Source organism: Dermochelys coriacea, chromosome 2 (genome assembly GCF_009764565.3).
Source record: "Dermochelys coriacea isolate rDerCor1 chromosome 2, rDerCor1.pri.v4, whole genome shotgun sequence".
Lineage (NCBI taxonomy): Eukaryota > Metazoa > Chordata > Testudines > Dermochelyidae > Dermochelys > Dermochelys coriacea.
Window position 1 is genome coordinate 251,692,202 of NC_050069.1, and position 18,211 is coordinate 251,710,412.

The following is an 18,211-nucleotide window of genomic DNA, read 5'->3' on the forward strand; positions in this document are numbered from 1 at the left end:
TGTTAACTCATAACATGTTCCTATACATTTGGAAACATTCTGATAATTTTTAATATTGCTTGACCCTTTGCTGACAGAGCGAAGGCAATGAACAGATTAGGTGAGTTCCTGATTTGGACCTGTTAAAAGATAGTACGGGGACTGCCAAACAATTTAAAGTGTATGAGATTTAAATTCTCCTGGGGTTGAATGAGGCATGGGGAAGAAAATTGGGAAATAAGTTGTTTCCTACAGAACCCTGAAATAACTTCAGGAAGAAAAATTTAGTTGAGGCTTGAATGTAAACCTCATCTAATAAAAAACACTATACAAGGGACCCATCCCTGAGTACCTCACTCTCCCTTACCCTTTAAGGTAATAAAATGACTAAAAAGGTATTCTTCACTGAGAGATGGTATAAGAAACAGGTTGCTAAGAGCAAATGGAGTCCCAAGAGGGAGGGAGCTCCTAAACTAGGGGAACACAGATAAGGCACTTATGGAATCTAGCTAGTGGGGGAAAAAAAAAAAAATAGTGTGGCCCCGATAGGAAAGTAATGTGCAGATATTGATGCTAGATGGATCCCTATGAATAGAAAGTGCAAATTGTTTCAAGTCTAGTAAATAGCCAGTTTTGCTGAATTGAATGCTGTAAAGAGAAAGATGCTGAGATGCCAAGCTGTAAAAGGTACGTCAGCCTCAACTAGACTTTTTGCTTTGGAGAAAAATATTCTGAACTTCAGCTGAACTGCTTCTCTCTATGGCTATCAGCAAACCAGCATCCAAATGTAACAAAGCTGCATGTGTAGGATCTGGCTATCGTTCTCAGACACTGTCAGGCAAAGTAATCAGAACTGTGTTGAGCCACCAGATTCAAACACGTAAACTGCTTGGCCCAAGCTAGGACTACCATCATCATTGATCCAGCAACTTGCCTCAGTTTCCTCAAGACCCTTAGCGTCATGAGGACTGGGGGGGTAGGGAAGGCATACATAAGACCCAGTGTCCAGGGATCAGAAAAGCCTGAGGGACAGCCTGGAGTGGAACCCACTTTGCAGTAGAACATGACATTTCTTGTTCCGGTCTGTGGCAATCTCCACTTGCAAAACATGCTCTATAACACTGGGTTCTCAGTCAGCACCTCAGGCAGTCCCCAGAACTGTGGTGTGAAGTGATCTGCTAATGTGTTCTGAACACCTGTAAAATGTGGTGCCAGCAGTGTAATCCAGTGACAGATACAGATAGTCCAGAGCCAAATGACCTCCTGACAGTAGAGATGACCTAGCTCCTCCTTGTCTACTGACTTAATGCATAGCTGTGGTGTTGTTTGTCAGCACTTGACATAAGGGCACCTCTTTAAATGCTCCAAGATGCAGACAGACAATTAGCTTCTTGCTTCAACAGTATCTCATGCAGGGTCCCTGAAGAGAAACAGGAACTGTATGCAATATCTGTTGATGAAAAGCTCTTGGTCCCACTTGTCCATGGTGATTTTAGCCCCAAAAAGGCCAATATGATAAACAGGGTAGAGATACTCCCAAAGTTACTCCAGGCTCTGAACTGTGGCAAGAAGCCTGCTATGAAGCGAGTCACAGCAAAGAAAGAGGTCATGGGTTATCTGCACTGGACCTTTGCTTCCTTCAGTGGCTCCAATTCCCTCCGAATTGTAAAAATATGAAGGAGAGGGATGCTGACTGAAGGAGGTTTGTAGTCTGATGTGCTGTCTCCTTTGGTCTGGTGCATACAAGACCAGAGAAGTGGCTCTCAAGTCCTCTCATGAGTGGAGGGCCTCACCTGTATTTGAATTGATCACAAGTCCTCAAATGGAAGATCCAGCTCATCGTTTGCATTCCCCTTAGTATTCCCCATGACTGGAGCCAGGAGGATCTTCACATCTCCACGATATTGCCATGGTGCAGGTGGTTGTAGGAAATGTATCCAAAGCAGCCAGCAAGGAATCCCCAGCTATCGGATGCCCTTCCAGCATGATGGATTTTAATTCTTCCATGCTCCTGCATGAGTCGTTCCATAAATGAACGTGTCCCAGAGGAGAGTGTCATTTTGCCAGAAGCACCTGAAAGCTTGCAATGTTCCTCCTAAGAGTGGCAGAGTAGACTTTTCTGCCAAACATTTAAAGTAGTTTTAATTTTGTTAAATAAACTTTCTTGTACACGTGAAACCGCGTTATACCGAACTTGCTTTGATCCACCGGAGCCCGCAGCCCTGCCCCCTCCCCCCCCCGGAGCGCTGCTTTACTGTGTTCTATCCAAATTCATGTTACATTGGGTCATGTTATGTCTGGGTAGAGGTGTGCTTCCCCCTGCCCCAGGTCAGGATACTCTACAACACAAATCCTGACCTGGAAAAAAAAAGTACACCTCTACCCAGCCATAACGCGACCCAACATAACATGCATTTGGATAGAACACAGTAAAGCAGCGCTCCGGGGGAGGCAGGGCTGCGGGTTCTGGTGGATCAAAGCAAGTTCAATATAATGCAGTTTCGCATATAACGCGGTAAGATTTTTTGGCTCCCGAGGACAGCATTATATCGGGGTAGAGGTGTATTCACTATTTTCAAAATAAAGATTAAAATTAAGAATCTCAAGAAGTGTAAGCTATATAATTAAATGTATATTGATAATTCATGCTAAATTTAGCATAATCCTTCTGGTTCACAGAAAGGACAATAAATGGTGACAAAACACCATGTTTTAATGGTCATATCAGCCAGTGAGAATGAAGCTCTTTAGGAAAACAAAGTACAAATGCAAAATAAGACTAAAACCAGTTCTTTAAATTCAGATTTACTGCTAGCTGATTTAAATCAGTTTTAATCATGATCTAAACCAATTTAAAAATCAATCCACCCTGCTGCAAAGCCACTATTCTCATTTAAATCCCATATGAAACCCACTTTCCCGTTCACAACATCTATAACTAGAAGGGACGTCCACACTTAAAAAGCCGCAGCGATGCAGCTGTTGCGCTTCAGGCCTGGTCTACACTGCATGATTAGGTCAACGCAAGGCAGCTCAAATTGCCCTAGCTCCGGATGCGTGACCACGTAGGCCTGGTCTACACAGTCTAAGTTACGCTAGTTAAGTTAGAGAAGTTGCATAACTTAAGTCGACAGTTTAGACAGACTTCCAGCAGTGTCTACACCACATTGTCAGTGGGAGACACTCCCTTCGACTTATCACATCTTCACCAGACCCACTAAAAAAAAAAAAAAAAAATCTATGCTCGCTGCATCCATCGCAGCAGTCCCGATTTAGCCCATAGTGAAGACAAGCCCTCAAAATTTGACTCCCGCCAAAGAGTGTCCCGCTACACCGACTTAACACAACCTTCCTGAATGCGAAGAGTCAAAGCTGATGCAGTGAGGTCAACACAGAGAGAGTGTAGACACCGCATTACTGACAGACTGTTACTGGCCTCCATGCGCTGTCCCACACTGACTGATCTGGTCACTATTGTGCACACTGCTGCCCAGGGGTCAGGCAGACAGGAAGCCGCCCTTCCCCTTTAAAGCTCCACAAACTTTTTTTAAATTTTTCCAGGTTGGTGAGCACACAGCTGTTTCCCCGTTGAGTGTAACTGCCCAGTTGACCAGGCTGGCTACACACTGCAGACATGCTCCTGCCTGGAGGACACAGGAGATATTGGATCTCCTGGGCCTGAGGGGAGAAGAGGCTGTATGGGCACAGCGCCAATCCAGCCACAGAAATGTGGACATCTATGAGCAAATTGCATGGAATATGCAGAAGGGCTACAAGAGGAATCAGCAGTCGTGTTGCATGAGAGCCATGGAGCTACAGCAGGCGTACCAGAAAGCCAGCGAGGCCAACAATTCATCTGGTGGAGAGCTGCTAGGGGGATCCAGCTACACCACGAGCCAGGACATGTTTGTCTCCTCTGCAGTCCTGCCAGCAGAGCACAACTGAGTCTGATATAGGAGAAAAGCTTCTGATAAGTATGTAGTTTGCTTTGAAATTATAGGGATGGAACTCCCAGAGTAGCAGCTCATCTGTTGATTTACTCCTTTTCACTTGTGCTAGAAGCAGCAGTGGAACTGCTAAGAGCTAGAGTTCCCATCTACTTTTCATTCCCTTCTAGAATTAGTAGAGCAGTTTATGTCCACCAGGATGTTCCACGAATCCTCCATAGAGATCTCAAATGAAACTTTCATAGAGTTACTCTGCAATCCTCTCCCAAAGGTTTCTGTGGAGGGTTGCCTTTTTTTCTGCCACAGCAGGACACTTTCCTACACCACTCAGTAACTACTTCAGCAGGCACTATTGCAGTACAGGCTAGCAGCATACGGGCACAGGTATCATTGGGATGCCAACAGCAGCCTGTGTTACCCTCAGGAGTGAGATCAACTAAAATCATCACTGCCTATGAAAAACTGTGCCAGTATTCAGTTTCCACAGGAAAACTGCCACTTGCTTCTCAACTGTCAGCACGGCTGATTTTGTTGTCCTTGAGCTGGAGCGAGTTCAGCACACAGATCCAGAAACGTGGCCTCGTGCATTCAAAAGTTCTGCAGCCACTGCTAGTCATTCCAAACCTGCATGACAACGTGCTCCCCAGTCTGTGCTTGTTTCTTGGGCCCAGAAGCAGTGCTCTACCATCTCTAGCTACTCCATGAATGCCACCAACCACCTTGAATTCTTTCTTTCTACATACCATAGTAATCGAATCTCCAGTGAATCATCATGTTCCCCACAGCTCCTCTTTCAGCTCTGCAAATACTGCAAGATGGCATGCCCTGCGCTTGCAATGCTCATGACAATAGTGCAGAGCTGTGCAGGCTCCGAGTCTGTCAGATATAGCAAACAGCAAGAAGGGACACGCAGGTTTGTGCAGATTTTGAAAAGGCGCAAAAATACTGTGGATACAGATAAAATTATAGGATGGAGAACACTGTTGACCCCATGCTCCCAGTCACCCCATATGACTCATTTGGGCCCCATCAGGCACTGCAAAAACTTCCCAAAACACCCTGCACTAGACAGTAGTGATTTACAGTCAGATACCTACCCACAGTGTACTGCACATCAATACAAGCACTCCTGGTGAGGACATGTACCACCAAAGAGCAAAGTGTGCACATACACACGCAATGTACTAAACTACAATGGCTGTATGCTGACGTAACTTAGGCAGACAATTTTGTAGTCGAGACATTGCCACAGTGAAGACACTAGCTTTGCTGACAAGAAAGCTTCTCACATTGGCACAGGTAATCCCCCTTCAAGAGGTGGTATCTAGGGCAAAACGGAGAAGCCCTCTTATCACAGTGCTGTCTACACTGGGAGTTCGATGCAGTTATATTGACCTCTCAGGTGTGTGGATTTTCCCCATCCCTGAGCGACGCAGTTATACTGATACATGTTGCTGGTGTAGACTAAGCCTAAATCTTCTATTTATCTTTGTCCATCCTTTGGATGAGCTGTCTCTCCGCACTCCCACCCACCAGCCCGTGTCTTTTTAGACTGGTACTGCCTCAGGAACGGGACAGAGAGAGTCTTCCTCTCTGTGTAAAGAAACCAGCAGCACATTTTGAGCACTACTGCATTTTAAGGGCTGGTTTACGCTGGGGAGGGGGGTGGTGGGAAGAGGGATCAATACAAGTTATGCAACTTCAGCTACCTGAACAACCTCGCTGAAGTCAATGTAATTAAATCTACTTACCGCTGTGTCTCGACAGGAGAGAGTCTCCCATCGATTCCCCTTGCACTTCTCGTTGAGGTGGAGTACCAGAGTCAACACTAGAGCAATTGATTTATCACATCTATACTAGACTTGACAATAGACCCCCGCTGAATCAATCGCTGCCTATCGATCCAGCTGGTAGTGTAGACAAGCCCTAAATATAATAAAAATAGCACAGCTGAGAAGGCAGGAATATTCCCTTTGTATAGTGAAGGCAGGTAACAGAGCAAAGCATCACTGTAAAAAGGTGCCAAACTCAACAGAAGTGCATTGAAGCAATTTGGTCTGTCATTCCCTTTTACTACAAATGGGAGAGGGTTACGAAATCCAAGTTCAGAACAAACAGTAAATCTCACTGTAATTAGAAAAGCCTGAAGATATAATTTATCCTATGTGGACAACCTCACATAATGCATGTGCACTGTACAGGCCTTAACAGCCCAAAGTCTAAGATCTTTCTGGGTTTTAGCAGTAAAGCAATACATGTCTTTATTTGCAAGTAATCTTTAAGAGAAACCCATTTTCTAAGTCTCTTAATATTATTTGAAGGATTTGGGTGGGCCAAGCGAACTGAATGAGGGGGTGAAAACCTTTTACTTGTAGTCACTTCAAACCCAGGGACAAAAAGGAAGCTATATTGTTGGTAGCCTAGAAAGTGAATTTGTCACAATTCAGTTCCGAAGTAAACAAGTCTTGGACAGAATGGGTAGATTCAACTGTCTTTTCCCTTAAAAAAAAAAAGTCTTAAAGTCAGGGTTGCAGCTTGCTGGCAGGATAACTAATACCTATAGTGCATCCATATTGTGGAAAATCTTTTTTTTATTAATTATTTATTATTATTATTATTATTAAAGAAACAGTGCTATGCATTGATGCAAGAGGTGGGTCTTCCCAATACTCAATCTGGGTAATTATTCTTCCATTTAAGTGCAAATTTTACCACCATCAATGGAAGCATAGCTAGGCCAGTTTGCCAAGTGCTTTTTAAAATGCCATCCTATATTTTCTTAAACTACCTTAAACTTCCTTAACTATAAGCATCATACAACCCTGGTATAACCATTTTACTTTGATTACAGTCTTGAAAGTGGGTATTATGCCCATGCTGATGAAGAAACTGAGGCACAGACGTGAATCCACTCAATATGACAACAGGACACAGGAAGACTTAGATACTCAAGTCTCCAAACCTCCTTGACCAAAACTGCTTCCCACAGACAATACCACACACAGAAGCACAACTATACACAAACATTAAGAAGCATCACTTTTACATAAAAGCCACTGTACTTAGCCAGGCAGACACAAACAGGAAAGTTGAATAAGAGCATGAACACAGACAGGAAGGTGTCAAGCTATTACTGACTACTTTTGATAGGTTTCAGAGTAGCAGCCGTGTTAGTCTGTATTCACAAAAAGAAAAAGGAGTACTTGTGGCACCTTAGAGACTAACAAATTTGAGCATAAGCTTTCGTGAGCTACAGCTCACTTCATCGGATGCATCCGATGAAGTGAGCTGTAGCTCACGAAAGCTTATGCTCAAATAAATTTTAGTCTCTAAGGTGCCACAAGTACTCCTTTTCTTTTTACTTTTGATGGAATTTTAAGAAGTTAAAGTTTCATATCAACAGCTTTGCAAACAGTGACAATTTACTGTTACTGTAGGACAACAAACTGCAGCAGGGACAAGTTCTTCTGAAACGTGTAGACATCAATCCCACGGTAAAATGACATTTCATCTATTGACTAGACATAAAAATTTGAATTCAGAGTTATAACTGTAGCCCACACACTACGTTATACAACATATGTGCAGAGCTGTGTTATTTATACCATATAGCTCAGTGTTTTAGATTCCTTATGGATTACAAATTAAGACTGACTACTTCAGTAAACACATTTCAAACAAACAAGATTAACAAAAATAGTATGTTGCCACCTAAATACATTCAAACAAAACCAAAACCATTAGTTTATAAAGCAGTTTGCGACTGTCCTACTGAAAGGATTGAAAACTGGATAATCCAACCCCCCACGTTACATAGTATAACATGCAGTACTTAAATTACTGCCCTGTAAAGAAGAATTGTCTAGGTTTTGCACAGAAGTGCTGAGATGTTTCACCAAGTAAAAGCATTAGTAGAATACCATATGCTACCAATAGACTGAAAATTAAGTATGAAAGTCCAGATCACAGAAAAATGGTTCTAGAAACCTCTACTTTTTCTAAATCTGAAGGAAGCTTTTTTTTAATCTTAGCATATGTCCTGCCCTGCTTTTTCAGATGCCCAATATTTAGCATTTTATTCTCCATCTGCACAAAATCTTATTTAGGCAAAAAGCTTTAGAGGACAAATTTCTGTTTAATCCCATTTTACTCTACATATTTGATAAAGCATTGTACAGATATTTGCTGGAACTGAAAAAGTTTACCAGTTACTAGAAATTTCTATTGGCCATGCAGAAAGGAAAGCTAATGAGTAACCCTTTACTCTTAAGGAGCAGGTCTTGCATGCAAAGAAAGTATTAGTAAGAAAAGTGATGCAAAGTTCTTAAATGCATCCTAAATAAAAGTGGGTTTTCAACAGAGCACAAAATAGTTAGATATTTCTATATTACAGTAGTGAGACAATTCTAACACAGTAAGGCCACCAGAGACATGCAGTCATAGGGTCTCAGGCACAGAAGCCTAACTCACACCCTTGTGTTGCAGGTGCACAATGGATCTATATGGGGGAAGAAGGGATGGAGGTCAGGATTTGATTTTTATATCCAGAATGAACAGCAAGTGACAATTAAAGAGTGAGAAGTATGAATTTAGTCTGAAACAGCACTCTGCATGTTGAAACAATGTGGAGCCTTAAAGTTTTTACACCACTATATGTGGAAATGGGATTGAGAGTCAAGTAATAGAGCTGGGACAAAATCAAAAACAGTTATTTGGTTCGAGGGTCAACTCCCTCAGATGACAGTGTGTAAGTTTGTGTTTTTTAAAAATACTGTGAAGGTCTTTTACTGATTGACTGATTAGAGTGAGTGAACCAACTGGCCAGCTTTTGGGGGGAAGGGGGGCTATTTTCTCTTTTTTACTTGAGTACAATGTTGCCATGGGGCCTACCACTGAAATCAACAATTATGGAAATCTGAAGGCAGAGAGAGCACCATCCAGACTGGATCTTAAGTGAAGTCACCATGTTAAACTCTCACTATGCAATTTACAACTCAGCTTATGCCAAACAGCTAAATGAAGAGCCACATGTATTTCATAGGTAGGAGTTGTAACACACTGAAGTCACGCCAGTAGAAGCGGGAGTGCACTGTGGCTAACATTTTCAAACCTAATGACAAATGTATTTCAAACCATTTTAAGTAACTTCTAGTTTCTCTGTTTAGTCATCTTTTGGGCAACAAGTGCAAGAGAGGAAAATTGATAAGGAAACAATGTAGAGTTGCTAGATTAAGTTTTGAGCTTCTATTACAAGGACTTGGCATATACTTTAAAAACGTACATACCTTTTGATCTCCCAACCTTAAAGTATAACTTTAATATTTCATTCCTTCTCCTACCCTCTTTAATTTGACTATAACATTGAGGGGGAGAAAATTTTAATTTTATAACCTCACAGTGTTAACCTTACTGCAGTCACCAACAATTAACACAATTTGTTAGGTTATTTGTTCTTGGTTTAAGTTGAATCAGTTATCCTGAAGAATACTTTTTCAATTTTTTCCATCCACCTCCTGAACTTTAATTCTTAGACATTCATTAGTGTAACATTACAGACAGTATTCTCTAGAAAGGATTAACTGATCACTTCAAACCATACACTGAAGTCTTGCATAACATTTCTCGATGTTAAACTAGCCTAAATAATTCACAGTAGGCCAGATGTTCAGAGCTAGCTGCATGCATAAAACTGTACATGCATCACTTATACACAAATACCCAGTGCACAAAAATACCTGATGAAAGAGCCTAAATATCTACTGTATAAAGCAGGCATACAGGAGCCTTGCAAACAATTCCTTTTGCCTAGCTTTGAAAAATCTGACCATCTACAAATTAGTACTTCGCCTCACTCCCCATTCCATTAGTGTAAGTAGGCACTTTTCTGCATTTTTAATGTTGGTTAGTAAGTGTGTAAACCAATGGTACTCAAGTCTACGCAGCTAAAGACACCATATTAATAGAGTTTTACAGTTACTCGCTTCCTTGACAACTCAGTTTTGAAGATGGACATTTATGAATCACAATTACTCTTCCTTTTACATCTATTCCAGAACATTAGAAAACACTGCTAATTTAGATATTTTGGGTTTGCTTTTCATTTACTGATGGACATCAATTTTGTGGAAGTTATCTACAGATGGGTATGTTGCCCCATATATGAAGAAAAGGGCTTTTAATGCAGTGTTTTCAGAGATATTGTATACTTGTTAGACATCTTAGTTACAAGACAATAATGCAGAGTATTACTTTCGGACAAGTTGAAATGTATACATTGGGGGAAGTGACAGTTATCCAGCCAGTCCTGGGGAACACACCCTATAAATAGATACTTCACATATAGGTTTGGAAAGGAAACCACAAGCCATGTTTTCAGTCAGTCACATTGAAGAAAACATCTGCAAAGAAAAGCCCCTCAGCCTGAAGCTTGAAGGAAGCAGGTGTTGAAAAGCAAAATATGGTGCCCCACGTGCCCAAATCACACACAGACACAAGAAGGCTACAAATGCCATCCATGAAAGAATGCACCACAAACATCAGCATTTATTCATTTTGAATTTTTTAGCAATTGACAAAAGACCCAGCTCACCAGCTTTACTTTGTTGTTTTCCTAGGCTTAAACATTACATATTTAAACATTGTCAGAACTTACTAAGTTGTTGGCATTCATGCACAACTAGAAAACATCCTTAATTTATTTAAACCAGAAATGCATTACCAGGAACGTATTAACATCTTTCACTACTAAATATTAAAAAAAAAAAAGTTGAAATTACTGAAAAGTTCATCCTTGAAATGTTAACTTCACAGCAGACAAACTACTAGTTGGCTCACATTTCAAACAAAATGGGAAAAGCAAGATTTATGCTAGCGGTTAGTGTACATTTTGCCTAGCACTACTGAAGGATCACGGCTAACCCTGGATCATGTTTAATAAAAAGCAAAGTGCATACAGAAATTTACAACAATTTAAGGACAAAAAATGGTCCTACTGATGTGGTCCCAACAATTAACTCAAAAGTCTATGACAAATATCATGAGCTCCGATGAGCTGTTTATAAATACTTTAGGTTAAGTACAGATACTGAAAGAGTTCATTTGAAATCTTCAAAAAAAAGTTCCTGTTACTCCTCAAATGGTGCTTGTTATAGCTTAAAATTTCTGTTAACACGTGCGTTGAATTACTTGTTATCCAAGCGTAGCAGCTGCTCCTTACCATTTACTGTTAATGACTTTAACTGGCCATCTTCTTCAACTTCCACTCTCTCTTGTCCATTCTCAACAATTCTGTAGGACAAAAATCCATTTAATCATAGTTTTAAAGCATTTTCAATATGATCAAAGTACACCACACATGTAGATATTTAGGTAATGAAATACATTGCCAAGTCTAGGGCCAAAGCTTGGCTGATGCAACTGCAGTAAGCGAGTGATCACATTCAACAGCGGAGAAGCCACAACAATTAACGTCTTTCCCACCCCACTGAAAAGACTTTCTGGAAGTGACTCCTAGTCCTCCAGCGTATTACACTGCTGTCTACAACGCTGCAGTGTAACAGTCACTGCAGCTGAAGTGGCACTCTATTCTCCATAATCACAGTTCTCATCTTTTTCCTTTTTTCCCCACCCTCCCATTCAAAAAGCATCATATGCAATTTAGTTTTGAGTTTCAGTTAAAAGTAGTAGTTAGGAATTGTGGCAGTTCAGGCTTTGACAGCTGTATTCAGCATCGTGCATTTTATGGTGTATATTTTCCCCACAATATTACACTGATATTTTTAACTAGTTAAGCAGGATGAACCACCACAGAGAACATGTGCAACAGCACCAAAATAGTGCTACACAGCATGTGCTTAACATGGCCAAGTTAAGGTTCACAAGCAGGATTAACTTTTGCATCTCTTGATTGGTTTTCAACAGGTAATCTTGATGCATGTAGGGTTTACCTCCCCTTGTTAAAATGTTTTATGTGCAATTCTGGGTTTGAAAAGCAGTCCATTTTATTCCCTTGTCACTGAATTATAATTGCTTGTTCAAAGCACAAATGTAGGCCATATTTAGGGCTGGTTTGTATTACATACTATCCATAAGTAACCTCTGTTTAGAGTACAGAACCATGTAGAAGCTTTTCACTTCATAATCAATTGATAGAATTCGGTTTTGATGATCAGACAGAGGCAGGATCTACTCAGTAAAGAATCAGAGAATAGTTGCTGTGGTTTGGAGAAAGTGATGAACAGGCAGATGCTCTGTTCTCTCCAAAGATTGCTATCTGCTCTCTCTCAATGTTCACTGATCAAGGTTTGCTTGGCTTTTTTTTTTAATTGTATAACTATACCCAAATTTCAGAGAGAAAGTAGTAGTAGTGGCCAGGAATTCTTCGCTTGGTTACAGGTCACAAGATGGTAGTCTTCTTTCAAAAGGATACTATCACCCCTTTTCTCAGAATGCTAGTTATGTTGAGCACAGTACATCTGTGTTCTGTATGTTGCACTGGCTTATCATCGGCTTTGGGGAGCAATTCAGTCTTATTTCTACTAAACTTGAAGATAAAGAGATCCTGCCCATCCTGCACCTTAACATTTGTAACAAGTTTCTGGCTTGTGTTGTTCTAAGCATCGTTTGTTACATGTGGAGAGTTACGACTTCGTTAATCACGTCAGCTAACAGCATTTTGCTCCTAGACTGAAACAATTGTCTGCCTATAAGCAGTCAGCCACACTTGTTTGCTCTGTGGATAGAATCTTCTAATCATGTCTGCATAAAGTAATTAATTTGGCCTGTTCTTCCCAAGTCTACGCAACATGCAACAGGACACGACATGAGGTACTGCCCTGCTTTCTGTTTGAATGTCTTCCGATTCCTTCATGATGCACTATGAAACAGCTATCCAGATTTTCCCAGAACCCACTAGACAATGGTTTGACCATATGAAGTAGCTGTGAGGACTGAAAAGCTGCTGTGTGGACACAAACTGTACCGTGTTACTTTTAAGTGGTTGAGATGACCGCCTCTTAACTGGTTACAAAAGCCATGGGTAAAGTTATGTAATGGATTACAGACACGGAGACAGCCTCCCAATCAACAGCAGAGGCTTTCTACTTAATAGTCCAGATAGGTCAGTTCCTCCAGGCTGACAGAAGGTCCTCTATTCCAGAGGTTCTCAACCTTTTTTCCCTGAGGGCCTCCCCATGCTATAAAAACTCCACAGCCCAGCTGTGCCACAATAATTGGGCCAGCATTAGGAGGTAGCAAACAGGGCAATTGCCTGGGGGTCCCACATCAGGGGGAACTGTGAAACTAAGTTGCTCAGGCTTTGGCTTCAGCTCTGGGTAGTGGGGCTGGGTGCTCTGGGCTGCAGTCCCATGCAGCAGGACTTTGGCTTTCTGCCCTGGGCCCTAGCGAGTCTAACACTGGCCATGCTTGGCGTACACCCCCTGAAACCTGCTCATGGCCTCTCCCTGGTTGAGAGCCACTGCTCTATTCAAATTCTTCCATGCTGGTTTGCCAGGGCTTGATTTTGCTAACTTGCAGGGCATGATGCAAGGCCTATCTAGTTACCCAGGCCTTACCTAAGCATCCTTTTCAATGCAAACTGTAACTCAATGACTGAGGAAGGACTGCAGTTCCCATGTCATGGTATTTGTCCAGTTGACACTGGATAAATACCAAACAGTGGGGTTTTCTGGCACTATCACTAATTCACTTTAATTACAAAAATGTGTCAAGAGGTTTGTTCTAAGGGACACCTCTCCAGTTAATTTATACAGTAGAATCTTGCATTTTTGCTAGTTTACTAATACCACATACTGAATCTTTAAGAAAGTTCATTGGGCTGATATCTCATAAGTACTAACACCACTTTAGTTTGACAACTGTCAATTACATTTGTGATGCATATCCTTAATTTACTGCATGGTATTTTGTCACTACTTCGTATTTGCAGAGGGTTTCCCCATGGACTGGTGTAAAATAGTGAGGAGAGGTTCCGACGTGTATAGTGTTTGAACGTTCACTCACCAGTAGTAAGCAATATGTTTTTCCTGGTGGAGAACCTTAACTCCTGCTCTTAGTCTTGTCAGATCTGTCAGGTAAGCTATTTGCACTTCAAATCCATACGGTCAGTAGGGACACTGAAAGTTCACTTTCACTGATGTTGCTTGGGAAGCCTACTGGGTGGGAGGGTCAACTCTCAAAACAGAGGCTGGGAAAGTTGGAGCATAGAACAGACCATCTGCTACGCTTCTCAAGCTACTTACAACCAGAAAGCTGGGGTTGGAGCAGAACAGTGGCCTCCCAGTCCCCAATCAGTAGCTCCACCGGTGAAGGGAAAGCAAGAGCATAATCCTTCTCTTCCAGAAGCCTAGAGAGGAGGGCTTCAGTTTTCAGACACTTACTAGCTAGAAGCCAATACTAAAAGATGCATCACCCCTGAGCAAGTTCCAATGATAGCAGCATTTTGGGAATCCCAAAATCCACTCCCTGCCCAGCAGCTGACAGGTGGCTGAGCTTCTCAGCAGGTATACCCAAGCATAAAAAGAGATCACATATATTCAGGATATAAAGAGAAAATAAAAGAATTAATGTTGTAACATGGCCTACAGCCCTCAGGCCTGTAAGATATTTAGCTTAGCCAAACAAGGCCTCAGGACTAAAGACACTTGACATAAAGCAACTAACCAGTAAATGACCTAGATCAAAATTTGTCACAAGACAGCAATGACCCTACATCACAAGATATCATAAGATTGTTCCATTATTGCTAAACTTCCTGCTATTTAGGAAATATATATTGTAATGTACGGGTGAAAGCTGGTTATAATATTTTTTGGATTTTGAAGCCATTTCAGTGTGCTAACCACAAGTTATGGTGACTCAGTAAAGTAAATATTAATGGAATAAGGAAAATTAACAAACTGTCCGATTTTTCATAGGCTATTCCAAAGGCAGTGGGAGGTAGAAGTTCAAATAAAGAAAAGGAGGTGGAAACCTTCATAAATATGCATGAACCCCTGTGGACATCAGCCTAACTGTATTCTAATCTACATGCGTTGGGAGATGCCAGGATGACACCCACTGGTGATGGTAACAATGACAATGAAGGTGAGTATATTGACCGACACTGTGGGGATCCCCGCAGAAGATGTGAGTGCTGCCAGTCACAGGGCTAAACACATTACAATCTATCTGCTGTTGTATTTCAGTGTTTGTGGGATTACCTATCTGTTTAGTAGATTTGCTAATAAAAAGGGACTTGTGATAAAACTTCAGAAGATTGTCCTGTACTCCTCAGGTCTCATTCTAAACCACAACATTGGTAATCTTCCTGATGCTGTAGCTGTTCAAGAAACAGAACCCTTATCAACTACTGTGAAAGAAAAGGTTTCAGAGTAGCAGCCGTGTTAGTCTGTATTCGCAAAAAGAAAAGGAGTACTTGTGGCACCTTAGAGACTAACAAATTTATTTGAGCATAAGCTTTCGTGAGCTACAGCTCACTTCATCGGATGCATTTCCGATGAAGTGAGCTGTAGCTCACGAAAGCTTATGCTCAAATAAATTTGTTAGTCTCTAAGGTGCCACAAGTACTCCTTTTCTTTTTGTGAAAGAAAAGAAGTTAATCAATACACCAATCAGGCTACACAGGATACGGCTGTTAAGGATTTTCCCCATTTTTGAATAAATTCTTGGCTACAGGGCATTAGGTACTTTTTGCCCAACCTCTGCATGCTTACACACACTGTAGCAGGGAACCATCCTGTAATGGCAGGGAAAGAAAGAAGAATCAAATAGCTCTATCATTACAATTTATACAGAATTGGATATCTAAGTTATTAGAGTATGGGAAACAAACAGTAAGGGTAAAGAAAGTTATCAGAAAAATACTGACTAATTCTATTAGAACAACTTGCATGGTACCAAGTATCAGATGGGTAGCTGTGTTAGTCTGTACCTACAAAAACAACGAGGAGTCCGGTGCCACCTTAAAGACAAACTGATTTATTTGGGGACAAAAGCTTATCCCAAATCTGTTTGTCTTTAAGGTGGCACCGGACTCCTTGTTTTTGTTACAACATTTATCTTGTTTATATCACTTACCTCTTTGTAGTAATTTTTCTGCCATTAACTATTTTAGTAGAAGTTGATACCGATTTGAAGCTACCCATTCCACCACCACCAAATGACGTAGAGGAAAACGAAGTAAGGCCCCCGTGTCCCAATGAACCAAATGAAGTAAAACCTGGGAGGAAGACATAAGTATTTGACTAAAGCACTGTAAACATAATATCAGAAACCGTTTAACAACTGTTTTACTTTAGGAAGGTCTGCTAGATCATCAAATTTTGATCTATTAATTCTAGCTCCCCAATTTCAAATTCCAAGTTACTCAATTTCAGAGTTGCTAGGTAACTATTACTTCCACTGAGTTTAAGTGGAGTTACGAAAACTAGGCCTTTAACATTCAACTAGGCTCCAATAATTGAGAGCACTTGGAGTTCATAATCTTGTTTAAAGGCGCACACTATTGTAGTCCCTTTTTTGGAGACGTCAAAAACATTGACCACACTCCCTGGTTAGGCAAGTAACATCGATATAGAAACTGATGTACTGAGAGGTTAAGACTTGTCCAGTGTAATGATGTCAGTAAAAAACAAAGAAGCAGAACAGATCCAGTTTCCTTCTAACAGGGCTTACACTCCCTTTTCATGAGATTTTAGCTATATCAAATAATACTCTACAATACCATGGCTCTCTTTAAACTAGGGGCCTCTACAGGGAGATGCAACAGGCTTCAGTGTTGAATCATTTTTTTTTAAAACCGCATTGTACCAATTTACTGTTCCAGAGAAACTCCTTCTCTAGCAATACTAATTTTGGCTTGAAGTTTGCTTTAGAATATTTACCTGTATCAAATGAAGAAAAGCCACTCCCAAATGCAGGAAATCCACTAAATGCAGAGAAAAATGGCCCACCACCTCTGTTTCTGTTCCCACGTTGACCTCGTCTGTTTCCAAATAAGTCATCAAAAGGATCTTCTACAAACAAAAACCAGATTTTAATACAGGAGGTTGAAGTGATCAGTTTTATTCAGTAGTTGCTATACTTAAGTATGAGGACTTCTAGTGGAGAAGGAAGTTTCTTGCACTTTCCTCTGAAGCATCTGGTACTAGTCACTGTCCGACAGAATATCTGAGCACAGATCTGATTCAGTATAGCAATTCTGTGTACCTTTGATACATGTAAGAGACCAATAGACTCACCCCCCCCCCCAACTCATTTTGATCTCCAGAACTTTAAGTACTATTGTTAAAGTAATGGCATGCGGAGAATAAAGTTCTGCTTCCTTAGTGCTGGGCCAGTTTGCAAGTGACTAGTAATCAGGGGAGAACATGCAGAAATTCGCTTTTCAGCAGAGAAATGTGTTCCACACCAGTTATGCTATATAATCAAACTATCATTTATACAATAGCTACGTATGTTCATATGCACACACAAAAATCCATGTTTTATACCAAATTCATGTAGGTTAGATACCAAATCCATGTCAGTTAACATCTGGGTAATTAAGAACGTCGTCGTCTCACATGGCCATTAACTATAAAACACACTTTGCTTTAATTGTACTATCAAGAAATGAGGACTTTTTTTGGTTCCAAGAGGCAACAATCTGCTTGCTATTCATCAGAATGTCAAACATCTGAAATTACAAGAGAAGCCCTTCTTCTCTCTGTAGAATACCTTGTCTGTCAAGCTGCGTTTTGGGGCTTAAACTTGATATTGTTGATGTGATTAAGTTTGATTCAACTCCTAAATATCCAAGACTTCTTGTATAAAATTTCATTCAAGGTTTATCTGAGGACCATGACCACCACCCCCACCAAGACTCTGCTTAAGACAGGCTCAGCATATGCTAGTGTTCCATTAAAACTAAAATTTAAAGGGATTGGAAACAGGGAATTAAAATAGTCATAAGACAACTTTAAGTGATCTGCAAATGTTTTAGTTTAAGTTAACTAGTTGGAGCGTTAGATACTTTAGAGGAAATTCAGACGATAAGAGCTTTATGGGAAGAAAAAAATAAGAGCTGAAGGCAGTGCTTATTTTGTAATGAAAGAGGTCCTGGGGCTCAAGCATTTTTTATTTTTTTAAAATAAAAACCACATGCTTTCATAACTGGTATAACGAGCCCAGAGGTGCTGGAGCTATGAACTGCCAAGTCTCAAGGTGCTGGGACTTGCACAAACTAACTTCAAAAATGTCCTTCAGCCAGTGCATAAACTCAAAAG

General features: G+C 40.8%; 1 protein-coding gene across 6 annotated transcripts in view; it reads right to left on the bottom strand.

Annotated features, from left to right (window-relative positions):
* Window positions 1-18,211, bottom strand: part of DNAJB6 (DnaJ heat shock protein family (Hsp40) member B6) — a 98,766-nt gene that overhangs the window by 39,526 nt on the left and 41,029 nt on the right. For all 6 annotated transcript variants that reach the window (XM_038388622.2, XM_043509643.1, XM_043509641.1 and 3 more), the window contains exons 6-8: window positions 16,829-16,960; window positions 16,023-16,164; window positions 11,143-11,213 (exon numbers count right to left, since the gene is read on the bottom strand). In XM_038388622.2, coding sequence (XP_038244550.1) covers window positions 11,143-11,213; window positions 16,023-16,164; window positions 16,829-16,960 — 345 coding nt within the window. The remainder of the gene's footprint in view (window positions 1-11,142; window positions 11,214-16,022; window positions 16,165-16,828; window positions 16,961-18,211) is intronic.